The sequence below is a fragment of the Phodopus roborovskii genome, unplaced genomic scaffold, assembly GCF_943737965.1.
Source record: "Phodopus roborovskii unplaced genomic scaffold, PHOROB, whole genome shotgun sequence".
Lineage (NCBI taxonomy): Eukaryota > Metazoa > Chordata > Mammalia > Rodentia > Cricetidae > Phodopus > Phodopus roborovskii.
This window is the reverse complement of record NW_026126623.1, coordinates 135560-163043: the sequence shown is the minus strand read 5'-3', so window position 1 is coordinate 163043 and position 27484 is coordinate 135560. Positions and strand designations below refer to the sequence as shown.

The 27484-nt window shown below is 41.4% G+C and overlaps 1 protein-coding gene across 1 annotated transcript in view; it reads right to left on the bottom strand.

The window, feature by feature from the left end:
- Window positions 1-27484, bottom strand: part of Adamts17 (ADAM metallopeptidase with thrombospondin type 1 motif 17) — a 289908-nt gene that overhangs the window by 141041 nt on the left and 121383 nt on the right. Inside the window, exons 7-8 of the mRNA XM_051206509.1 lie at window positions 4374-4514; window positions 2501-2651 (exon numbers count right to left, since the gene is read on the bottom strand). Coding sequence (XP_051062466.1) covers window positions 2501-2651; window positions 4374-4514 — 292 coding nt within the window. The remainder of the gene's footprint in view (window positions 1-2500; window positions 2652-4373; window positions 4515-27484) is intronic.

The window sequence follows — 27484 nt, the reverse complement described above, 5'->3', positions numbered from 1 at the left end:
TTGTCCTGGGGTCTGCCTTCAAATGATGCCAGCCTTCCAGGCACCCCTAGTAGGGGCATCTATGTTTCTCTTCCTGCTCTGACCATATATCTCCTCCACACTCTGTTTCCTCATCTGCTAAAGTTGAGTTCAAAAGTTTCTACCTGGAGTGTTGTAGTCAGGGCTGCATTTGACAGTCCCAGGAAGATTGTCCAACCTGGGAAACTGTGAGCTCCTAGAACATGGGCATCCCTCTACCTGTCACCTTATCCTGTGTTGTGGTTTTGAATAGGTATGGTCCCCACATGTTTGAATGCTTGGCCCATAGGATGTGACACTATTAGGAGGTGTGGCCTTGTTGGAGAAAGTGTATCATAGTGCAAACAGGCCTTGAGGTCTCCTATGCTCAAGCTATGTCCATTGTGGGACTCAGTTTACTTCCTGTTGCCTGTGAATCAAGATGTAGAACTCTCAGCTCCTTCAGCTCCTTTTCCACCACCATGTCTGCCTGGACATTACTGCCTTGCTTCCCACCATGAAGATAATGGACTAAACCTCTGAAAGTATAAGCCACCCCAATTAAATGCTCTCGTTTATAAGAGTTGCTGTGGCCATGGTGTCTCTTCCCAGCAACTGAAACTCTAAGACACCCTGCAAGGAAGGTATGCAATGCCCTCACCCCTAGACAGGGGTGGCCAGAAATGGGGAGATGACTTCTGTCTTGTCCCTAACTTGCACTATCTTACACTGGCTGGGCAGGTTTGCCTGACATACTTTGCCTCACTAGCTCAGGGTCAAACACCTCAGGAGACACAGTGACCACTGTGTCCAGATATTTGCTTGGCACTTTCTCTTTCTCCATTCCAGGGGCCTCCAGCCTTTCTGTTCCTTTTGAGTCCCCAGCATCCTCCCCAGGACCTATCTATGTGGTCTTCATACTGATGTCACACCTTTTTCATCAATGGTCCCTAGAAACCCACTCTCTCTTGACTCTCCAATTCATTCTAGTGAATCCATGCCGTGGCTGATGGTGACCATCAGGTATCATGACAGCAGCTGGGGACAATGGAATTCCAGGATTGATCACATCAGTCAGGCAGGGAGGAGCCTATGTTGGAGAGAGAATTCAGGACCACATTGTGGGCAGATGTTCTTGGAAGAGCAAGCTAATAGGTAGCACCAGACTGGCTCTGAAGTGATGTTTTCTGTGCCTGTAAAGTGGCAGGTAGCATCCAGCTGAGAGATGTTAGCTCAATGTCCTGAACCAATTCACATTTAAACATGAAGCACCCAAGAGTTACCATAGCATCTCTGGGTACTATAACATCTTTGGGTATCATAGTATCTCTTGTGTCTCTGAGAGTCCACCATCCTCCACCCAGGGACTTCATTCTGGAAGTAGCCTCTATGTAGCTGTTAACTCTGGGGTTGGGTCTGCCCTGAGTTCCTGTATTTAGAGGCTGGCCATTCTACTGCATATCTTCCTTGAGACTACATGCTATTCTGGCCCAGGACTTCAACAAATGCCCCAAATTGCATTGTGGGGGCTTCTGTACTTCATATATCCCTAGCTACTTCTGTTTCTGTCCCAGGTGATCCACCTGCACCTCAGGCCAAGCCTCACTGCCAAGCACCATTTGAACCACCAGCTTCTCCTGCATGTTTCTGGTGTTGTGCCACTCCTGCCTGTCCCACGGGTAGCCATACACAAGGTAAATGACCTGTCACAGATCCTTGCACATTCCTCTTGACACTCTCTACACATAGAACTGGTCAATCATGGGCCTCACTGTTTGCAGTACGGTGAGCGAGTCTGCATCGTGGGGTGACCAGATTTGGCTCCCAGTCCTTCCACTATTACCTATACACTAGGCAAACCATTTGGCATGAAAATTGAGCTTGATTTGGTAGTATTGTTTGCAAGCTGGAGGTAGATTCTAGAGAGTTCTGATGAGGACTAATGGGGCTCATGAAGCTAGAGCTCTAGGATCAATCATATTGGCAATGGTCAATAAATGCTGTTTGCGATAAAATTTTTATAAATTATTATTTTATAAAATTAATATGTCATTTAATAAATTCTCTCCATCTGATATCCTCCAGTATGAACCAGTTTTTAGCTCTCTTCTTTAACTGGGCAGGATTTGAAATCAGGTGACATCACATCATTTCTAAGAAGTGTAACTGTATTTCCTTTGTCCTAAAGATTTCATGCTAAAACACAGGGATCTTGGTGTCAGTATCCCCAGTGCATCCTCCTCAAAAGTGACCCATATACAGGGCTGGGAATGGATAGATGCTGGCAAAAGCATGTGCTGATACCCATAGTTGGTTACATGAAACACACCTGTGCAAGTACCTATGAGGATGTGTGCACAAGCACATACTCGGATGCCTATGCATACACACGGTCACACACATCTATGTCCGAGATACCCACGACCTCCGGCAGAATCTGGACTTGCAGAGGGTCTGCTGGACATGTGTGTCTTCCTAAGTCTGCCCTTCCCTGGCTGCTTACCTCCATGTTTCTGCAGAAGGTAGCATTGGTGCCAAACAGAATCTGGCACTGCTCGTTGGCGCTGTAGTGCATGCCTGGCAGCTTGTGTGAGAGGCGCAGGGCATGCTGACTCCTGGGGTCAGTGATCAATAAACAGGTACTGACTTTGGATCTGAAAAAGCCAAGAAGCAGGTCAGTTTCCAGACGTACTAGCCCATCTGTGTTCTGATTTTTCAGTCTCCGAGAAGGATGCACCTCTGATGATTCATGGAACAAGGGCCTCAGCACTGAACATCTGGGTTACCCTTTTGGTGTGTATGTTCTTTTATTCTATGGCTTCATGTGGGTCTCTGCTCTGATGACAATGCAGAAATTATTAGAACCTTAGGAACAGATCTTTCTTGGGGGAGGGTGGTGATTTTTTTTTTTTTAATTAGAATACTCTGAACACTCTTAGACTATAGCTTTGAGCAAAAGTCACCATGAACAAAAAAGAACATAAGTTAAGGCTATTTTATTTTTAATAAACTCAAAGTTCTGATATCTGATGCCATGGAGTCTCTTTAAGGGATTTCTGGGCCAAAGCAACCATGCCAGTCTTGATGTCTCACCTGGCCATACCTCCTGCTATCTCAGAAGGCAAGCCAAGGGTTTACTCTGTCAAGAAGAACTTCCAGGTATCTACTAGGAAGGGAATGTCCATTTACAATGGAAGATAAATTTCCCAAAAGGGGCTCTGTTAGGAGATATAATACCCAATGCTTTATTTCCTATCTTTAAAGCAAGGCAGATGAAAACTCGACACTTGCCAAAACTCTGGAGAAAGGAGTGGTGTGTGTGTGTGTGTGTGTGTGTGTGTGTGTGTGTGTGTGTGTGTGTGTATACATATATGTATGCATATATACACACAGCTGAGGCTAGTACACAGTGCCCCAGCTCAGTCACAACACATTTGTTACTTGTGGGACCAGCACTATGCATCTGAGCATCCTATCTTGTCACCCTGAACCTTCTGGGTGATATGGAGTAAAGCCAGTTATACAACATATTTTAGGAGTCTGTGATTACAATACTTGATGGAAGTAGACTATCTTAAAACCAGTGAATTAATTTCTAACTTCTAAGCCTATTTACCAAACACCTTTTCCATCCATAGGAAAAATGAAGAAGACCCTTTAACTACTTCAACCCATACTCCCTGGGTCCTGTCAAATCGAGTTGGTCTGTCAAACTCAACCTGCCAGTGAGACTCTCTGACTCACTTCTATTTCCACTTCATGTGGAATACATAACATAGTAGGGAAGCAATCAGGACCCACACATCAACACTGTAAATTCAGCCCTTAAATCAGACACCAAGGGGCCAACAAGAACCATAGGTATACTTGCTTTAACAAGGGTCTAAAACCAAAGAAGAAACTGTTCCATGGAAATCTGAGAACCAAGAAGCATAGACATTCTTTAGGAAGAATAGGCTGCGGGGAAGTAGATCCCTTCCTCCATAAAGGAGGGAAGCGTACAAACATAATCCAAGATAATTCATTCCCATCAATGGAAGCAGCTTCAGCAAACAGTGGGTTCTAAGTTCTACACCATCCAAGTTGTCCTACAGTAGTGCCCACTTGTGGTCACAGACTGGAGAGAAGTGCAAGGCAGACTCACCTGGCTGGTATTTCATTCAACCAATCATTAAATGATTCCCTATTGGACATATGCCATCATACCAGGTACAACCTCAGGAAGGGGCCTTTTCCTATTGTAGGACACTCTGATCACCTTCCAAGCCAGATGAGGATTCATCTAAATGTACTTGTCACACTTGCTAAGTTGCCCATCTTTGGTCTTTGGGGAAAACTTCCTATTGTTGATGCTGCAGAATGACTCAAAGACTTACTTGAGAAAGTTCTCGAGGTCATCTCGACTACAGGATGACCAAGAGAGGTCACTAGGGTTCCGGCCTTTCACCCACTCTCCTGACATGATGTGCGACCGGCCAGCACAAGATGAGTGGTCATCATCGTGGTTCATTCCCAGGCTGTTCAGAGAGAAAGAGAAAGAGTGTGTGATGCTATGCCCCACATGACTCATTTCTAGGTCCTGGGTCAACTGTAATCAAGGTGAAAGTATAGAGATTGGTGTTGGATGATAATGTTCACACACTATAGACCATAGTTTGTTCAAAGAGAACTGAGGTAGTTTGATTACAGAATTACAAAGACTGAGCAAAAACAATTAATGATGAGTGAATGAATGAATCCTTAACCATTATAGTTAATGACAAGTATGATAGTTAATAAAATCCGAGATAGGGACCCCCACTGCCGGGCCTCTGCTGGAGGTGAGTCTGTAACCAGTTCAGGTCGAATCCCCCCACACCTTTTCCTGGGAACTCCCTGGGTTAAACACGGAATCTCACTCTTCCCTATATTCTGTCCCCAGAGGGAATACTCCTAGTACTCTCATCCACAAATCACTCAACCCAGAACCTGCCCTCCTCCCACCCTGTGCCCTATTGAACCCACTGCCCCACTTCTCTGGTTGAGCACTAGGCCAGAGGGCGGGTCCAACAATCCTGCCACTTTTGGGGAACTTCCTGGATCTGCTCTGAGCACACTAGACCAGCTTATCCATGAGGGACCACCTTGAGTTCCCTCTTGCCTGACCTTTGATCCTTCACCAGGCCTCTGCCCGAGAAACCCATTGCCAGGCCCCTGCCAGAGGAGAGACCTCCTAGAGAGCTTGGACCACCCAGAGCTACAGACATCAAACTCCTGACCCACCTATGCCCATGGGGAGAGTAGCATAGAGAAAGAAAGACTCCACCTGCACCAACTGGAAGAAGCTATTGGAAGACAGCAACACAAGAAAACACCTAACAATAGAAAGACAAGCATGACACCACCAGAATCTAGGGACTCTACACCAACTAGACCTGAACACACCAAAGCATATGAAGCAAAAGAGAATGATTAAAAAATAACTTCATAAAAATGATAGAGGCCCTCAAAGACAATGTGAGAAAAATCCCTTAAAGAAATGGAAGAAAAAACAAACAAAAAATGGGAAGAAATGAACAAATCTCTTAAAGAAAGTAAGGAGAGCCAAGAAAAAACAATCAAACAGGTGAAGAAAACACTTCAAGACTTGAAAACTTGAATAGAGACAATAAAGAAAACACAAACTGAGGGAATACTGGAAACAGAAAAACTAGGCAAACTATTGGGAACTACAGATGCAAGCATAACCAACAGAATACAAGAGATGGAAGAGAGAATCTCAGGTGCTGAAGATAAACTAGAGGAAATAGATTCATCGACCAAAGAAAATCTTAAATTGAACAGATCCTTAACTCAAGACATCTAGGAAATGTGGGACACAGTGAAAAGGTCAAACCTATGAATAATAGGCATAGAAGAAGGTGAAGAAGCCCAGCTCAAAGGTGTAGAAAACATATTCAACAAAATCATTGAAGAAAACTTCTCCAATCTGAAGAAGGATATGCCCAAGAAAGTACAAGAAGCATACTGAACACCAAATAGATTGGATAAAAGTAAAAGGACCCCTTGACACATAATAATCAAAACACCTAATGTACAGAATAAAGAAAGAATATTAAGAGCAGCGAAGGAAAAACGCTAGGTAACATAAAGGCAGACCTATCAAAATTACACCTGAATTGAGAGTCTCCATGGAAACTCTCAAGTCCTAGATAGATGTTCTACAAGTACTAAGAGTCCACAGATGCCAGCATAGGTTACTATACCCAGCAAAACTCTCAGTCATTATAAATGGAGACACAAAGATATTCAAAGACAAAGCCAGATTTTCACAATACATATCTATAAATCCAGCTCTACGGAAAGTTCTGGAAGGAAAACTGCAACCCAAGGAAGTTAACGACACTCACAAAAACACAGGCTATAGATAATCCCACTTCACCAGAACCCAAAGGATAAAGCAGGGCAAATATATTCACAATAACACCAATAACAACAAATCTAAAACAAACAAGAATTAACAATCAATGGTTCTTACTTTCTATCAACATTAATGGTCTTATCTTGCCTACAAAAAGACACAGGCTAATGAAGACAGAATCCATCCTTCTGCTGTATACAAGAAACACATCTAAGCTTCAAAGACAGACATTACCTCAGGGTAAAGGGCTGGGAAAAGATCTTCCAATCAAATGGAACTAAGAAGCAAGCAAACTCATGGAAACTGAACAATCCACAATTGCACCATACCTGGGTCAAAGAAGAAATAAAGAAAGAAATTAAGGACTTCCTAGAATTCAACGAGAATGAGGACACAACATACCTGAACTTATGGGACACCTTGAAAGCAGTGTTACAAGGGGAAGTTAATTGCACTAAGTGCCCATACGAAGAAAACAGAGGATAGCCTCATTAGAGAATTAACAGCACAACTGAAAGCCTTAGAACAAAAAGAAGCAAACACACCGGGAGGAGTAGACACCAGGAAATAATCAATTTGAGGGCTGAAATCAATAAAGAAGAAACAAAGAAAACAATACAAAGATTCAATAAAACAAAAATTGGTTCTTTGAGACAACCAACAAGATAGACAAAACTTTATTCAACCTAACCAAAAGGCAGAGAGAGAACATGCAAATCAACAAAATCAGAAACAAAAGGGGGGATACAACAACAGGCACTGAGGAAATCCAGACAATTTTCAGGTCACACTTTTAAAACCTATACTCTACAAAATTTGAAAATTCAAAGGAAAAGGATAAATTTCTGAATAACTATCACTTACCAAAATTAAATCAAGAACAGATGAGCAACTTAAATAGACCTATAACCCCTAATGAAATAGAAGCAGTCATCGAAAGCCTCCCAACCAATAAAAGCCCAGGGCCAGGTGGCTTCAGTGCAAAATTCTACCAGAAATTCAAGGAACAGCTAATACCAATACTCCTCAAATTGTTCCACACAATATAAACAGAAGGTTCATTACCAAACTCTTTGTACGAGGCCACAATCACCTTGGTACCTAAGCCACACAAAGACACAACTAAGAAAGAGAACTACAGACCAATATCCCTCATGAACATTGATGCAAAAATACTCAATAAAATACTGGCAAATCGAATCCAAGGACACATCAGAGAAATCATCCACCATGACCAAATAGGCCTCATCCCTGGGTTGCAGGGATGGTTCAACATATGAAAATCTATCAATGTGATCGACCATATAAACAAACTGAAAAAGAAAAACCATGTGATCATCTCACTAGAAGTTGAAAAAGCCTTTGACAAAATCTAACACGTTTTCAAGATAAAGGACTTGGAGAGATCAGGGATAACAGGAACATACCTAAACATAATAAAAGCAACATACAGTAAACCAATAACCAACATCAAACTGAATGGAGAGAATCTTAAGGTGATTCCTCTAAAATCAGAAACAAGACAAGGCTGCCCTCTCTCTCCATATCTCTTCAATATTGGACTTGAAGTTCTAACTAAAGCAATAAGACAACAAAAGGAGATCAAGGGGATCCAAATTGGAAGGAAGAAGTCAAACTGCCACTATTTGCAGATGATATGATAGTTTATATAAGTGACCTGAAAAACTCGACCAGGGAACCCCTACAGCTGTTAAACACCTTCAGCAAACTAGCAGGATACAAGATAAACTAAAAAAAAAAAATCAGTAGCCCTACTATACAGACGACAAAGGGGCAGAGAAAGAAATCAGGAAACATCACCCTTCACAATAGCCTCAAACAACATAAAGTATAACGCTTACCAAACAAGTGAAAGACCTATATAGAAAGAACTGTGTGTCTTTAAGGAAAAAAGTTAAAGAAAATACCAGAAAAATGAAAGATCTCCCATGCTCTTGAATAGGTGGGATAACATAGTAAAAATGGCAATTTTGCCAAAAAAAAAAAAAAAATCTACAGATTCAATGCAATCCCCATCAGATTCCCAGCACAATTCTTCACTGAACTTGAAAGGATAATACTCAACTTTATATGGAAAAACAAAAGACCCATGATAGCCAAAGAAACCCTGTAAAATAAAGGAATTTCAGGAGACATCACCATCCCTGACCTTAAGCTCTACTATAGAGCTATAGTCCTGAAAACAGCTTGTATCGGCAAAAAAATAGACAGGTAGACCAATGGAATCGAATCAAAAATCCTGATATTAACCCACACACCTATGAACACCTGATTTTTGACAAAACAGCTAAAAGTATACAATGGCAAAAAGAAAGCATATTCAACAAATGGTGCTGGCACAACTGGATGATGGTGTATTGAAGCCTGCAGATAGACCCATGTCTATCACCATGCACAAAACTCAAGTCCAAATGGATTAAAGACCTCAACATAAATCCAGCCACACTGAACCTCTTAGAAGAGAATGTGGGAAGTACCCTTGAACAAACTGGTACAGGAGACCGCTTCCTGAACATAATAAAACACCAATAGCATAGACACTGACATCAACAATTAATAAATGGGACCTCCTCAAACTGAGAAGCTTCTGTAAGGCAAAGGACACAGTGGGCAAGATCAAACAGCAGCCCACAGACTGGGAAAAGATTTTCACCAACTCCACATCTGACAGAGGGCTGATCTCCAAAATATACAAAGAACTCAAGAAATTAGTCATCAAAACACCAAATAACCCTATTAAAAAGTGGGATATTATTGCATTTTAAAATTCAACTCCCTTGTCAATGCTAGGCTAGGCAGACATGGGCTTAGTTTTACGCATTACTACACATTTACTACAGTCCATTGATACTGCACAATGTGCTGGAAGTATTGAATACCTCATATTTGTGACAGGTGTGTAATTAATTTCATACTGGGGCAGACAGCTCAGGATGAGAACCATCTCCCCTGGGATAAACACTATCTACCCCTCCCAGGTGGGTATCACTTTCCCTAAGGGTCAAAGAAAGACCTAGAAAAAGATTGACTAATTCTGTCCAATGAAACAATTTAGATAAATCCCCATGGCCATTTGGATATATAGATTGAGTTCTTTCTTTCAATGTAACTGTTCTCCTTTTTAAAAATAATTATTTTCTTTTTGGTGACAAGATTTATGCATGTAAGAATATATGGGAAAGCAACTTTCAAATAAGGTTTCACATAATAGGCTTACTTCTTTTACTTTTTATGTTTTGGAGACATGGTCTCATTTTGTAGCACTAGCTAGCTTACAACTTGCTATATAGACCAGTTCTGACCTTCAACTCACAGAGACCCACCCACCTCTGTCTCTCAAGCACTGGGAATAAAGATGCATACCACTGCACCCTGCCTAAAAATCAATGAACTTGAAACAGTTTTACTTTGTGGTATCAGGGTTGAGCTCAGGGCCCTGCACATCGTAGACAAACATTGAACTATGGAGTCACATCCTCAGCCCTGAGGTTTATTTTATTTTTCTAGATTTTTTTTTTAATATTGTGATGAGATATTTTTACATTATTTATTTTAACTAGCTAGGTATTCAATATGGCAGCACTCACTACATTTGCCAACTAGGCAGCAGTTCTCAGACCTTACTTGCAAAGAACACGGTTTGTCCCTCTGCTCTGATCACCACCATTCCACTCTTACATCATCCCAAGTGAACCATCCAGTACTTTTCCTTCTGTGACAGCCTCACTTCATTCACATGCTGCAACCTTTTAATATAGTTCCTCATGTTCTGGTGTCTCCACCAGAAGATTATTTTTTGTTGCTACTTTATAACTGTAATTCAGCTACTGTTATGAATTATAATGTAAATATCTGATATGTGACACTAAAAGGGTCATGGCCCACAGGTTCGGAACTACTGATTGCATACCATGAGAGTTTTATTTCCAAAATACATAAAATACACAAGCAGGTCCTATAAGTCAACTGCAAAAAAGAAAAAGGAAAGAAGCTACTAATCTGAACTGGAAATGAAGGTTAAAGATTCAAATAGCTATTTCTCCAAAGACAATACACAAAAGTCTTCAGGGCTGTGAAAAGATGCTCTTTATGGCACCTGATTTGCTCCAGGGAGGTGCCAATGAGAACACCAGGAGCTGTCATGCTGGGGCCAGCACCTATGAAGACGTGGAGTGCTTGGAACCCCTGTATGTGATGGCCAGGAAACAAGGCAGCAAAATTGCTGCTGTAGAAAACAGTGTGGCAGTGTTTCAAACAGGAATACAGAACTACCAAACTACTGTGTGATCCAACAATTTCACTTCTGAGTATTTATCCTCCAAAACCAAAAATGAAGAGCTCAGAGATCAGCTCGCCTAGGCTTATTTTGGTTCTGATGACAATTGCTAACATGGAAATGCCCTAAAAGTCTGTGCAACTGAGAAAAATGACTCCATCAGATTGGACTGTGGGCAAACCTGTGGTGCATTTTCTTGATGGTTGATTGATGTGGATGGGTTCGGCCCACTATGGATGTCATCCCCGAAAAGGTAGTCCTGGGTTATATAAGAAAGTAGGCTGAGCAAGCCAGATAGCAGCATGGTCTCTGTTTTACTTCCTGCCTCCAGGTTCTTGGCCTGCCTCAGCTTTCCTCAGTGATGGTCAGAGATCAGACATGTAAGTGAAATAAATAATTGGCTTCTGGTCATGGTACTTATCAAAGCAGAAGGAAGCTAACGAAGATAATATCCTATGTTGGCTAATGGGCAAATGCAATGTGTTGTTTATATGCAATAGAGTATTACCCAGCCTTGGTAAAAGATGGAAAGGCATGTGGATATCTTATGAGTTCAAGGCCAGCCTGGTCTACATAGTGAGTTCCAGAACAGCTAGGATTACATAGTGAGACCCTGTCTCCAAACAACAAAGGAAATTCATCAGTTTGCTTGGAAAAACAAAAAAAAAAACAAAACAAACAAACAAAAAAAAAAACAGAATTCTGAAGACACTATGGCAAGTAAAATCAACTTAGCACTTTTTTTTTTTTACTTGTTTATCTCCTCCCTTCTTTTCCTGCTTCATATTAAGTTTTGAGGGGATAAATGTAGTTTCACTTACATTTACCAGAGTCCATCAAAAGTAATATAGTTTGAAATAAAGTTGGTCATATTTTTAATATGTATATCTGAAAACATTGACAGATCTCAGCAAATAAAAATACCTCATTAAAAAACAAGTTTCAGCCCCATTTTATAATGACAAGGTTTGGCTACTGAGTGTGACTAGTTTAAGCTGGTGCCTTCAGCTTTGGCAGGGGAGGGACTGCAAGGCAAGTGAGTAGGCAAGTAGATACCTGATGTTAGTCCCTAGATGGCTTCCCTTAGACTCAGATCAGAATTGCAGAAGCCCAGGCTTTTTGAAAACATTAATGCTCCCTCAAGAGGTAAAATGTTCCCTTCTTGGGCTCATGCTCTCCAAGTATTTCCTTCATTGCTGGGTAAAGGCTGTGCACCTGTCTCGTTGCTTCTATTGGCAAGGGCCTGGTGTGTGATACAGACCAGTACTCTGGGGACTAACTTAGGGGCTCCAGTTGCCTGACTCACTTGCCTCTGACAAGTTTCAGACCCTCTGACACAGAGGACCCATTCTCATGGTACCATCCGAAGGAAAGAACATCTGGCCAGTTACAGCATGAAGAACACAGCAACTATTGCCACATTTGACATCTCTCAACTACTCACAGCCTTGTCTTATTTTCAGAAACGGTTAAACCCCTCTGGAAACCTCAGCTCTGCCTATAGGAATTCCCTGCAGCCTCTCCCTTACCCTCTGTCAATCACTAGCCGAAAGCAATGGCATCTTCTGCCTCATGTGCTGGGCCACAGTACTATGGAGAACCAAAACACCAGGTACCCTGCTCCACCTTCACCCTCTGTCAATCAACATTCACCACCACTCCCCAGCCTCCCAAGCAGGTATCTCCCAAGCAGCCACCAGAGGAATTTTCTTTGCTTTGCTTTTTTGCAAGAAAAAAAAAAAAAAAAAAAAAAGTCACACAGAAAGATTATCCAGACCCAAAGTTAAAATATTTCAATGAACCTCTATAGAGATAATTTTGCTATTTGACCCAACTATTTCATTCTAGAGCATATATCCAAAGAAATTCATATCTTACAATAGAGGTATTTACACACCCACTTTTACTGTTGCTTGATTCAATACAGCACAGAAATGGAGCCAATCTTGTTGGCTTCCAACAAAGGAATAGATAGTGAAAATTGATACATACAGCAAACGGAACATTTAGCTCTAATGGAAATTGAAATCACACATTCTTCAGGAAAATGAATGAATGGTGAGTGGACTTAGAATATATAATATTAATTGAGGTCATACAATCCTACCTACATATCTACAAAAAATGAACATGTAAGTATAGTATAACATATAGAAAGGAGAACAAGTGTAGATTAGATGATATGACACAGCATAACTAATGCAGGTGATGGGTATACGGGTCATAGAAGGGTATACAGAGGTACCTGTTTTCCTAGTTTTAATTCTGTTATGGAGTTTTCTTTGGTGTTGTCGTGTGGTGGATAAATATATAAAAATACATTTGACAGCAGATGGATTTTTCAAGCAAGGACATTGTTTTTGAATACCACCAAGGAGAGCTGAGCCCTTGATCACAACCAGGAAGAAGGTTAAGCTCAGAACCATAATCCAACTCTCCTCTCCAATAGTGAGTCAGTGATAAACGGAAATAAGTTTCTTAACCCTCACTACCAGATTGTCCTGGCCAGAGAACCTGGACACAGGATGGCTCTATAAGCAGTCAGGGAGACTGATGGCCTGTCCATAAAACCAGGCTCCCCATAGCATCTCTTGCCCCAGGATCAGAACATTTGCTGTGAGCATTTTCCTCTGCTGGACCTCTCTGCCTTCCCAAAGGAATGTTCTAGTCAGCAGGACCAGCCAAGAGTAGGATTCTTGGCTTTGTGGGGCTCATGTCTAATATAGCTCACACTTGATCTGGTTTGAAAGGTTCAAATGCTAACTAAGTGTCTTACAGCTAGATGAACTGGCAGTGGGCGGGTGTCCTGTTCTTTGAGGTTTATACAAACTACTGTTTAGGTTATTTTTAGTTTAAATTAAAGATTACCTGACTGAAAATTCCATGTTATTTTAGGTTTGTGTTCCAGGGCATGTATTATTTCTGGCAATGTTATATTTAGAGAAAATATGTGGCATTAACCTTACAGTCACTTTAACTCTAAATGGCTGAGGTCAAGGGCACATATGTCACATATGTCAAACATGAAAATAACATAATGACTTTGGATGGGTCTTATCTTAAACAAAATAGCACACCTCTTCTGGTTTTGCTACCAGAAATCTCAAAGCATACTGTGGAAGAAAGAACTCCCACAATGCACCACACCACTCACCTCCACCAGAGACTGAAGATGCTGAAAGAGATGGCTAGGGGTTCTGGACTCAGCCATGTTGGAAGCATTGGATTCAGCTGGCTCTGAGCCGAGCTGTCCATCAAAAGCTCTTGGATTTTGATGAAAGGGAACAGGAGAACGGGAGTCGGGTCTGGCTTTTCCTCAATGCTGTCTTGGCTGGTTTGTGGAAATGAATGCCTGAGGCAGAATGAAGAGCCCAGGGAAGAGCTCTCAGGAACACAGCTGTCCATCATAGGGCATCAATAGCATACTGGTGTTATCTGCTATGATGGGTCATGTCACAGAAGGTGAAAATGGGGATATACGCATTGTCTCTCACAGTGAACCAGCCATGAAATGACAGAAGACATGCGGTGTCTGAGTCATGTCTAGGTCTGTGTGCATATCCTTTTGTATTGCATTAATATACACATATAAGACACTCACAGCAAATGGGCTTTTAACTCTAACTTACCAAACTCCACCTGTGTAGCTTGAAATAGAGGAAAAGGTAAAAAGAAGTACAAAGCAGGGAGGATCTGTGCCCTCTGCTAGTCAGCAGCACCTCTGCACTGCAGTTCCTCGCCCCTAACTAAACAAGGGTAGCCATTTCTAGCTATTCATTCACTATATTCTTGTCAAATGCTTTCTCCTGGGAAGACACAGCCCTGTCGTGCTAGGCATATGGAACTGACCTTCTACATCAGCATGCTCCACCTGCAGGTGGAGACCGGGCCAGGGTCAGACATCCTGCATATGGAATATTTACATTACCATACCTAACAGTAGAAAAATTACAGTTATGAAGTAGCAACAAAATAATTTTATGGTTGGAGTCACTACAACATGAGGAACTGCATTAAAGGGTTGCATCAGGAATTCTAAAAGAATGAGGTTATTAGGGCAGGGTGGCTCTGAAGGAACAATGACTTTATTCATTTTAGGCACATGAGAGTGAGGGAATTAAACAGCCGCCCTGAGGGCATTACAAAGCCGGTGGGGGTGGGGGGTGGGGGGTGGGGGGGGTGGAGGTGGGGGTGGGGGTGGGGGGGAAGTACTTTAACTTAGAAGAAATGACCAAGGTGGGGCTAAGAGATGGCTTGGCAGGTAAGGTGCTTGTTGTACAAACATGAAGACTTAATGAAAACTCACAACACTCATGAAAAAGCTGGGTGTGGCTGTGCACCTGTAATGCCAGTGGGTGGGAGAGAAGGAGGATGGCTGGGGCTTTGCTGACTAGCCAACATAGGTTAAACAACGAGAGAGAGAGAGAGAGAGAGAGAGAGAGAGAGAGAGAGAGAGAAAGGGGGAGAGGGAATGTGTGTGTGTGTGTGTGTGTGAGAGAGTGTGTGTGTGTGTGTGTGTGTGTGTGTGTGCGCGCGCATGTGCACACGCATGTTTATAATAAACTGGTTTTGTGACATTTTTGACTAGTTCCAAGTCTACCTAGATCTAGCAACTTTGACTTCCCAGGAAGCTTAGATTTAACCCCTAGCCCCACAGCAATAACTGTTAGATCTCTCAATCAATGGGAAAGGGGCTGGTTGTGGTGCTGGTTAATGTATTAGTTACCTAAAACTCAGAATATGGTAGAAATCTAAAGGCTACGGAGGGGTATAAGATAGAACCCAACCCCTGCCCCCACTAGCTTCCATGCTCTGTGGCCTCCTTTTTGGGAATCCAGACCCCAGCATTTCCTGTCTCTTCAAAGGCCAGAGGAGAGGGGGGATTAGCTGACAGCAGGAGGGGCTGCATGAGGGGAAAACCTGCTGCCTCCTAAAGTTCAAAGGCCTACGGGGACATCAAAAGGCACAGGATGCTCTAGGTAGTAGCAATCCTAAGGACAGGGGACTTCCTGTTCCTAATGACTATCACCCCCTTGCTTTTTGTGAAACCAGTCACCAGGGGGTCTTTATAGACTCCATTATTTGGACTCTGTCTTTTCCATCCTGTCAGGGAGATGGGGAGGGAGTGGGAACCAGAATAACATTCATCCAGCTCCTTCCAGAGCTGTGAAGTGTGCATCATAGGATAGGACATAGAACAATCTTAGTCCCTTCATGATTACCACAACAAGCCAGCATCTGGGGTTTCAGTTCATGCCTTTGCCTCATTCTGAGCCCAGTTTACAGGTCTTTTCCTCTTTAAAGTGGCTCTCCATTCATGAGGTGGAAGAATGTTCCTGAATTCTAACCATCAAAGTCCCTCTCTCCATAGCTCTTGGAATCACCCTGAAGGGTAGGACTTGTCATTCTGTTTTATATTTTCAACAGCTCAGAAACTTCTGTCAGCCTGGCCCAGAGCTAACCACACAGAGAGACTGGTAAGTAATGGCAGACTGATAGGATGCGTGGACTCATGGAAAACAAAGCAACGTGCCTTTGCAGAATTTCTCTTAAAGGGTTTTGCCCTCCTGGGGTGCAGTTCCCTTTGCCTATGCTCCTGAAGTAGTTAGAGTCCTGTTCCTGAAGTTTCCTAGAGTCACAATACCAGAGAATCCAGGGAAGACAATTAACCAGGTCATGCAAGTCAAAAGCCACAGTTCCAAGTGGGGATGCTATGTCCCTTCAAGGTTCTCTTCTATATGGTCCTTGATTCTTGTGGCTTTCAACGGTGAGTTTATTAAATGTATAGCACCCTAATGTAAAAGAGATAGATGATAGATAAGTGATAGATGATAGGTGATAGGTGATAGATACATAGATGATGATGATGATAAATAGATGATAGATAGGTGATAGGTGATAGATACATAGATGATGATATGTAAGTGATAGATAAATGACAGATGGTAGATAACTAGATTAGATAGATAGCCAATCAGCTAGCCAGACAAGATAACAAATCACCCAGCTCAGCAGAAACCAACTGGGGAAGTTGAGACAGCCAGCTAGAGTTCCCCCACTGAGTTTTCCCTCCTTGGATCAGCTTCTCATGGACCGAACTTTCCACCTCTTTCCCACAGCAGGCACTTTTATATCATGGAATAAACAATAGTAACCCCTGTTCTAGCTGTTCTCAAGAACACAGTGTCTTTACTCTCAGGCTGTTGTGTTGTTCTGTCTCTGTCACAGAGTTAGGGATTAGACCCCCCCCCCCAGACAAGGAGAATCCTTGACATGAAAATGTATGGGTCTGAAATGGGGGGTCACCCTACTTCCAGAGCCAGCTTCTCTGAGTTCCAGTAGCATGAGAGAATTTATTAATGCAAATGTACATTACAGGCTCAAAGCAGTTTATATCCAGTCTAACAGAACTTACAACCAGGGAGATAGTACAGAGTTTGAAAGGGAATTCTAGAACTATAAGACCAAGGAAGACCAAGTTCAGTAACTGTCAAATGTGGCTACACAGTGGACTCTCCTAGAAAGCCCAAAGGAACACAGGTGTCTCGCTCCACATTTCCACTCCATTGGCATGAGGCATGACTTTTGCATTTAGATTCACATGTGTTCCCACAGAAGTTCTCAGGCCCTTAGAAGTCTGGACACCCCTACCATAGTGTAGACCAGGTGATAATCAAACTTCAGCATACCTTAGATTGATTAGTCAAAGACAAAACTCAGAGTAATCTTTCTTTCCAACCAAAAATTTGGGGTGAGACAAGAGAGGGAAATCATGTTGTCACATTCTGGACACACTCAGAAAATCCAAATCTCTATTCACCTCCACTCAGAGGTGAGCATCATGAACAAGTGATGATTGTTCTAGTGACCAAACACTGCCACAGGCTGCTTGCTTCATGACCAGGAACCATCTGAGAAAGGCATCATTAGGCTATGATAGCTTTATGACCTTTGTGTTATAGCCTTAGGGACCACAGTCATACACATAGTACATTTATTGGCCCTTGACTAAAAAAGTATGCAGCACATGGCTATACTAGTTTGTGACTATACACTGCTCAAAAAACTTAGACATTGTATAGACTCCTCATTTTTCTAAAACCAAGGGCTAGTGTAGCCTGGTGGTCAAGAGCACTTGTTGCTTTTGTGGGGGACCTGGATTTAATTCCTAGCATCTTCATAGAGTCTCATCTGTAACTCCAGTTCTAGGTGATTTAAAACTTTCTTCTGATCTCCTCAGGCACAAGTAACACACATAGAGTGCACAAATATACATGCAGTAAAAATAAAAATAAATATTAAAACATTTAAACCAAGGGGCTGTCTGACATTTCCATACAGTTGAGCTTTTGGGGGCTATATATTCTTTCTCCCTGCCTTAAGCAATACTTTTTTATGGCCTAAAAAATTTTTCCACTGTCCCCAGTATAAATTATAGCTTCTTGCAGTTAATCACTCCTGCTTAGTTGGCATTCAACTTACAGGATAAAAATATATTCTTTTGGCTGACTTAATGACTGTGTACACAAGTTGTCCTCAAACCCTATCTGAATTTTGGCTCAAAGCAACTATGGTGTTCTGAGGATGGAATGTGGTCTCAAGTAATGCCAGGTCTTGCATAAGTGATAATTGATATTTTTACTAGCAGCAACTTTGTAGTTGATAATGGGTTATTAAAACAGGAAAGGGACCCTGCCCACAAAGTCTCATCAGAGATAGATAGGAAAGGTGTTTCAGACAAAAAGCCTCTCAGGGTTGATACAAGGAGGTCCCTCCAGTAGGCCCCACAGCTCAGAGAAGATGGCGCCCCCATATTGTGGCACCTCTGCCTGCTGAGTTCCCTCACCCTACAGCTGCAGGGCACCCAGCCCCCATGGGACGCAGCTCTTTTTGGTGTAGTGGGATGGTGCAGCGTGCTGCACCTTCTCTGTCCTTTTTCTTCTTTCAAAGCAACCTCGGTGCTTGCCTTGATTTAAATGTCTATCAACTTGAATTACCGAATATGACAACTCTGGCAGGGCAGAGACTGGCATGCTCTGAAGGAATGGCTGCCTGCCCTTATCTCTAGCCACCTCTTTTCACTCTCCAGGCCGAAAGGTTTTTCTCCCTAAAATTTCAGTGAGGCTTCGCTGACTAAAGGCAGGAAAGGGGCCACATGTCACAAACATGACCCCCTCTACATTTTGAGATTGTAAGAGAAGGATTGATTCTTTAAGAAAATAAAACCAATGCTTCAGCCAGTAAGGGAAACTGAGAACAGACCTGGCTGACTGGTGGGGACCAATGGTAGAATGTGTGATGGAGATTCTAACCTCAGGAGGGACACTGTAAGACTTGGTCACCTCTGAATGTTGGTTGCTTTGGTCAAATGGTTCTGGGTCCTGTGGGATCAGTACCCTTGGGCTTAGTTGTCTTCATGTCACATCAGTGCTGACCTTCAGCTTGTGAGTGACACCCATCTGTGTGGACAGTACTTCTGGGGCAAGCAGCATGACAGGGAGACTTCCTATGCTTCCTTTCTGTCCTTTACCCTCCATTCCTCAGGCAGGTTTGCTCTTGGCAATGTCACAGGCATATAGACATCTCTTTTTGGCAGACAAAGGTTTTTTTTTGTTTTTTTGTTTTTTTTTTTTCCAGGACATATCAAGTTATAGATTGACCCAGGCACCCAAAGAAATAATGCAATCACCCACCAGACTTTGGCCTGACTTGTGATTTGTTCTGCAGACCCCGCTGCCAGGCCAGGAGGCCAAACAAAATCAACAGATTCATACAAGGAGGGGCCTCCATTGTAATGCCTTCCTTGTAACATCTTCCTGAGTCAACCTCCATGTCTTGATTTTCTTATAACAGAATTCTGAGGCTGGCTAATTTATAAAGAGCAGAGGTTTACTTGGATTCACCATTCTGAAAGCTGAAAAGTACAAGGTAGCAAAGACTCTTCGGGTTGGGACTCCGGCCTTTCCACTCAGGGAGGAAAGTGGACAAAAACTGGTGTATGCAGAATACAGGAGAATAGGCCACACATGGCCAGAGCAAACCATCTCTTGAGAAGGGCTCATCTCCCATCAGACCATATTCAAACCACAGCCTGCAGTGTGTCCAGAAAGGTCTTGCATGCTGCATCTCCTACTAGCTGCACTGATACATGGCTGAGTCCTGCAGACCTTGGGCCTATATTCCTGTTTCTAACTCTCTTGGTGGACGTATTCTGGATCCCAAATGGTTCTTATGGTGCCATAACTACAGCACACACATCTATATTTTGAAGGTACTTCAGGGAGGAGGAGGAAGAATTCTAAACCTAGAAGACCACAACTAGCAAGGCTTTCCAATGTCTACTGTCCACTCCTACCTGCCTGCTCCAGCAAAGGGAGCACCCTGTTCAGAAGTATGATTATAGCCAACAACAGCACCCTTCTCTCCACCTTCAAGTCTCTGTTCCCTTTTGTTATAGGAAAAAGTCAAGGAGGCTTTAGGCTCTTGATAAACCAGAACCCAATGCCAATCCAGACGTCTTTCCAAAGGAATAGTAGCACTGGGTGAGGATGAGGATGAGGACACTATTTTCTCCACTTCCAGGATCATTAATTTGGGGCCAGCTGGTCTACACTGAAAGAAGTCTAGACCATGCCAGTGAACGGGGAACAGCAATTACTACTGATGGTTAGATACGATAGTGGAGGTTAAGTGCTTCAAATGGAGGGGCACCAAGCAAGGGCTCTGTCTTACTGTCATTATGAGGGCAGGATGACAATGATCATAACAGTCACTCAAGCCAATAAGCACAGATTCACAAATGTGGCTTGATGGGAGTTGTCATTCTGTAAATATGTTTCTCTTACTGGTTAATGAACAAAGCATTGTTGGCCAATAGGAAAGCAAGATAGGCGGGACTAGGAGACAAGGAGAATTCAAGCAATAGTAGGGAGGAGTCAGCATGGAGAGACTGGACAAAGCAGAACGCCAGCCCCTCTCTCCGGTAAGATGAGACCACGTGGAAATACTTAGATTAATAGAAATGGGTTAATCAGAACTAGCCAATAAGAAACATTAGAAACAGGCCAACAGAATTATATCTAATAGAGCGTCTCTGTGTATTATTTGGGGATGGTGTGGCAGTGGGACCAGACCGGCTGGGGAAAAACAACTCATAACATAATGACACCACAACGTGGCTAATAAAAACTTCTATTAAAACTTAAGAAAAGCTTAAGAAAGGGTTTTTAAAACAAAAGAACAAAGACAAGCAAGATGTCTTGGTAACAGTATTTTTCTCAGTTGGATTCTGTTTTGCTAGAGACAAGCGGAAATTTGCATGGCTCCTTTAAGGGAGATTCCCTGACACAGAATAAGAGGCAACCCCCCCCCCAAAAAAAAAACCCAAAAAACCAAAAACCAAAAACCAAAACAAAACAAGACAAAAACCTGGCAAGGCTTTTAAAGAGCTCTGCTAACAACTGAATGGTATGTACGAGAGCTGACAATGGCAGTGACCACATCTCCAAGCGGGCAGCATGCTGCTGGATGGCAACAAAGACCAAGGCAGTGAGCACAGCTCTCAGTGCTGGCGGTAAAAGTACCCACTGCCATCTTGGATAGCCTGCGGCTAATACAGCTGTGGCTTTCATTTTAGCACTGTTGTTGTTTACCAGATAAAGACTCGTGGACAGAAAAAGATAAAGATTTACAGTAAAGACAAATTCACATCAAGAAAAACTGCTAAAGGTTTACAGTGTGTTTCAAAATATATGTAGGCTTGGGAGAGAAAAAGAATAAAATGGTTTTAAAAAGACAGAGAGTGGTTGGGTGTGGTGGCACACGCCTTTAATTCCAGCACTCAGGAGACAGAGGCAAGCAGATCTCTGTGATTTCAAAGTAAACCTGGTAAACACAGTTAATTCTAGGACAGATAAAAGTTACACACCTGGTAAACCGAGTTAATTCTAGGACAGATAAAAGTTACACAAAGAAACCCTCACTCAAAAATTGAAAACAATAGAAATTGAAATATAGTAATAAAAAGCCATGTAAACATGGAAAGCACAGAGAAACTTTGGATACTATACACTATTCTGTTGTCTTTAAATTTTTGACTAAGGAGGAAATAACAACTATTAAAAAAATACTGCTGGATTAATTCAACTTATATATTTTTAAAATGCTTTGACTTCCAAATTTAAGTCTAAGAACAGGTTACTGGGGAAAAGGATGTCTATTTTTGTTTCCACAGAAAATAAAAAGCTGTGGATTCCTTCTAGACTAACATGGTTTGATTAAGCCAGACCCACTGAAACAGCATCCGAGGTGATCCAACATTCAAAACAGTTGGGACAAGGCAGCCTTACATACTACAGCCAGAATTTCTGTGTCTTCTTAGAATCCCCCATGACAGCACCCCACTACCAGCAGGAAGCAGTTTGGAAAGAATGACACCCAAATTCCCAAATATTGTTTATAAATGTTTGTTTTCATTTAAATGGGGTTGGTTATAAATGGTTAATGACTACAACCAATCTTTTTAAAGGTAAAAAGGGAATTATGGTATAAATATGAATACTTTGTTTTAGAATGGATTTTCATTTATTGATACAATTTAAGGTCAATTTTGTGACATGTGTGTGTCTTCTGTTTAGGTATTGTGTTTATATAGCTCATTAAAAATGTATAATTTAGTACAGATTATAGATAATTACTTATGACAGTCAAAACTTAGAGTTAAGTTAGTTAGGTTTTCAAGATGTATTTAAGATGTATTTGACATGGATAGGCATTCTTCAAACCTTTCAAAGACCTATAGAATAAGGTATTTAAAATGGTTTAGGGTTTTTCTTGACAGTGAGGTACAACTGCTCCTGGCAACACCATCTGTGCCAGAAAAGAAGATGGACATCAAAGAAACTCATTATGGAGTTTGCTTCCAATATGGCAAGACTAGCCATTTGGGCAAGATACTGTTCTTGTCCAGACTGTTTGGCTTTATGCTGTATAAACTGGACATGCAGGACCCACAGAAAAGTGACTGCTGATACAAGATGGACATTGCTAATGGGTTCCTGCTTCATAGAAGAAGTCTGCCAGACAATCTGCAGGACACAGAGAAAAGTGACTGACAAACTGCCAAATACAGATGGACAGTTTAGTTTCCTGCTTTGCTAAGGAGTCTGCCGGATACATTCAGCCTATAGGCTGAAGATGGAACATCACAGAAGAACTTTAGTGACTGACCAATCAGTGAGATGTCTCTGTCATTTCTAGAGTTTATATATTATCCTCCTGTGGTCTTTGATGGAGTTGAAGACAGATAGTTATGGTTATAGTTTTCCTTAGTTAGGATTCAATATAAGTTACATGTAAGACTTTAGACTCACAAAGATAGGATACATGATAGAATATTTTCTTTAAATCTTACTAGATGTTAATGTAATAAATATTGTTAACTGTGATTCTTATTTGATAACTGTTGTGTGATATATTTTGCTATGCTAAGGTTAAAACCCTTCATTTTATTTTAGACATAAAAGAGGAGATGATGGGAGATGTCATTCTGTAAATGTTTCTCTCAATGGTTAATGAATAAAGCACTGTTGGCCAATAGGAAAGCTAGACAGGTGGGACTAGGAGACAAGGAGGAGAGAGGAAGGAATAGGGAGATCAAAGATGGAGGATGGAGAGAAGAACGCCAGGCCCTCTTTCCGGTAAGAAAAGACTATTTGGAAGTACTTAGATTAATAGAAATGGATTAATATTTAAGACAGAGCTAGCCAATAAGAAACTAGTAACTGGTCAACAGAATTATATCTAATACAGTGTCTCTGTGTGTTATTTGGGGCTGGTGCAGTAGTGGGCCCAGGCTGGCAGGGGAAAACCTTACTCATAATAGTAGCTGAACTTGAGAGTCATTTAATGAGTTTTGAAAAACATAGATGCCTACCTTCTACCTGTAGAAATCCCTGGACAGTATGAGATGTGGACTGGACAGTCTCTCAAAGCAATTCTATATTTTCTTTCTTTTTTTTTTTTAATTTCTTAAATTTAAAATCATTAATTCAACAAAAGTTCAAAATAAAAGCACATGTGGTTCTATGCACCTTTGACTCAGCCTTCCCTGTGACGTCTTGAATGACCGCAGGTAAATGAAGAGCAGAAGTTTGAAATCACCACATCAAGCAGAACCTGTTCTGATTTTCCACTAAGCTGTGCTCTCAGTTGGGCCTGGCTCGAGCTAAATACAATTTGAACACATGTAGCCCCATGTAATTACCAACACAATCGAAAAGCTTAAGTGTACCATCACCAACAGAATTCCCCTTTATAGGCTTACCCACACTCTCCCTTATCCCTTAAGCCCCAACAACCACCAATCTTGTCTTTATCTCTACAATTACACCAGTCCACAGCTATAATATGAATGGTATCATGTACTGTCTGTTCCTCTGAAAGGAAGCTTCCCCCCACCCTTAATTCATCATAATTTGAGGTTCATTTAGGTTTCCATTGTCTATCTAGAATTCATGCACTTTTAATTGGTAGGTAGTAGTTCAGGAAATGGATAAGCCACAATTTAACTGTCTACCCATTGGAAGATTTGGTAGTTTTAGTACGGGGACAATTATAAAGACATCTGCTTTAATGTATATGTGCAAGTTTCTAGGTGACGGTAATGTCAGTTTGCTGGGGTGAATTGCAGAGGACTGTAACCACTGGGCCATTTGGTAAGCTCCAGGGTTTGAGATGGGGTCTCGTGTATTTCAGACTGACCCTGAACAAGTTATGCTATTGAAGATGGTCTTGAACTCCCAATCTTCCTGTTTCATCCTCCCAAGAGCTTGGGCAGTTCTAATTTTAAGAGAAATGTCCAAACCGTTTTTGTAGAGTAGCTCTATTACTTTATGTTTTCATCAGTGATGTAGGAGTGACTAGCTCTTCTGAAGCCTGGCCAGCACTTGATGTCACTCTTCTTATTGTAGCTGTCTAGTAGTGTGTGGTGATAATACATCACCACGCTGTTCATTGCGTCCATATTTCCCCCACTAATGGTGCCGAAATCAGCAAGCACTTCCTCTCTCCTTGTCCTCTCTGGTGACATACCTGTTGGGGCCTTTTCACCATCTTCTCAGGATTGTTTACAGTTTACTGTAATTTGTTTTTACTGAACATCTTTAATACCATTAAGAGGGCCTTTCACACAGCAAAGCTTTCAACACTGGTGCTTCCAACACTTTCTTTTGCTTAGATGGTGTTCTGTGAAAGTCTAAGAACTCTTCGCCCAGCCACAGCTTCAGACTTTTCCTCCTCTGTCCTATTTTCTGGAAGTTTAGAATTTTGCACTGAAGTTCATAATTTGTTCTGAGTTAAGTTATTTTGGGGGGGGGGTAGGAGAAATATGACATTTATGTCAAGATTCTTTTTTTCTTCATCAATACATACCTGAATTTTGCAGCACTTTTTTTTTTTAATGAAAAGGCCATTCACTTGATAATCTGCACTAAGTTGCTTTTGTGTTTGTTTTTTCTAAAAAACAAAACAAAACAAAAAACTGGTATATTTGTGTGAATCTATTTCTGGGTACCGTGTTAACTCACTAAACTATGTTTCTGTTCCTTTAAGAGACACATCAGCTACAGAGAAGTGTCAGAATCAGGAGAGTGACATGTTCAGCTTCAGTCTTCATTTTCTCAAGTGGTTTTAGCTACTCTAGGCCCCATTATTTTCCTTGAGAGTTTCGGAGTCACTTTCTTTATGTTGACTAAAAAACAAAAACAAAAAACCCAAAACGGTACTAATGTTTTTGATAAGAATGGCATCAAAACCTACAGATCAACTCAAAGAACTGGCATCTTTGCTATATTAAGTCTTCAATCCAAGAACACAGTGTGTCTCTTCAGGAGTGCAAGCCTTCTCTGGTCTATTGATCAGCATGTGGCAAATCCTGTATATGACTTATTAGATGTAGGTTCTTTCCAACATAGAAAGATTAATTCTTTTTTGTTCACTGTGTCCATTGTGATTGTTTTGTTGATGCTCTTGGACAGCAGAGGAATATTCTCCATATTCTCAAATGAACAGAAGTTAGCTGTATTGACAAATGAATTTCCTACATCAATAGATATGATTCCTTCATCAGGCTATTGACAGAATACAATCTATGTCTGAAATTAAATTGACCTTGTATTACTGAAATAAATCTCCTGGGTCATGACTTTGCATTTTCATTCATTCATTCACTCATTCATTCAGCAATTCATTCATTTGCTCTCTCTCATAAACACACACAGACACGATTAGATTTGATTTTCTAAAATTCTCTTGAATGATATTAAGCTACATTTTTGCATATTTTCATATCAGAGCAATACCAGTTTCTTACACTTAATTGGGAAATGTTCCTATTTTTTCTGTTTATTATAAGATACAATATAAAACTGATAATTTTTCATTGAGTATTCATTGGTAAAATTCTTCAGTGAAATCATCTTGGCCTAGAGATATCTGGGTAGTTTTAGCTTATGTTTTTTGAGTTTTAACTTAAAGTTTTTAAACTGATGCCAGAGAGATGACTCAATGAATAGAACATTAGCTCCTCATGCTTGCTGACCTGGATCTGACACTTGAATTCCACATAAAGAGCTGGATGTTGTGGCATGCACCTATAATCCCAGCATTCCTACCCTAAGATGAAGGATGGATATAGGAGAATCAGCCAAAAGCTTCCAGGATCTCTGGCTTGGAATAAGATGTATAGCAAGAGAAAGACTAAGAGGGATTCGACCCCAACCAAGTGAAAGGCAACGACTGACTCCAGAAAGTTGTCAGCTGACCTCCTCATGGGCATTGTGTCACATGCCTGCCCATGCTCACTCACATGTACACATACACAAAATAAAATTTAGAAATAAGTTCAAATTTAAAAGTGCACATATTAATGGGGTAACTGGATATTTTGATGTATTCATTATGTACTATTTAGATTGTGTTAAACATATCTATAACTTCCAATTTTTATTTTTGAGAAAGATACACACACAATGAAACATGGTCAAATCTACATACCACATCTCCTTCCCCACCCCTATATTCCCCTATTCTGTCACACTCACAACTTCATATATTTGGTTTTTGCAGTGAGCTGCAGTCAATGTAGAAATTCCTAACTGATCACAGCACTGAAAGTAGGAGACTGAGTGTTCAGCCCTACATGGGACTCCTGTATAAACCTCATACACACCAAAGCTCAGGGAACACCACAGAAAAGGATATGCAGAAAGCATATAAAAAGACAGAAGCCTAGGAAGCATGGTGTGAAGTGTTGTCTTCATGACATGGCTATTACATTCAGGAACTCAAAGTGGCTTGGTGATTTGCACAAGACCCTACACAATATCAAGCCAGTCAAAATGAGGTGGATGCTCTCCACATCCTGCCACATACTGAGGAGCTATTGGTAATGGAGGGAGAATCATTCTTAACTGGAAACACTGGTAGGCTGTCCGTGCTTCTGTGGATGGCCCTGTTCCCATGCACATATGGGCAGCACTAAGGGTCTTAGTGTGCTATCTAAAATTTCTGCTTCTTTAGTAGACACATACTAAATAGATGTAGGTCATCTATTTCATCCCACTGGGTTTTATTAGCTTGTTGCTTTCAGAAAAATTCTCTGTTCCTTCTCAGCTGTCCTGCTACAATCCATTTGAAGGCAGAATCCTAGGTCATTCATGAAGGTGCTATGTCTCCTCTCTTTATCTTGTCAATCTTTCTGTAGATTCAGCAATTTTGTTGACTTACTTTGG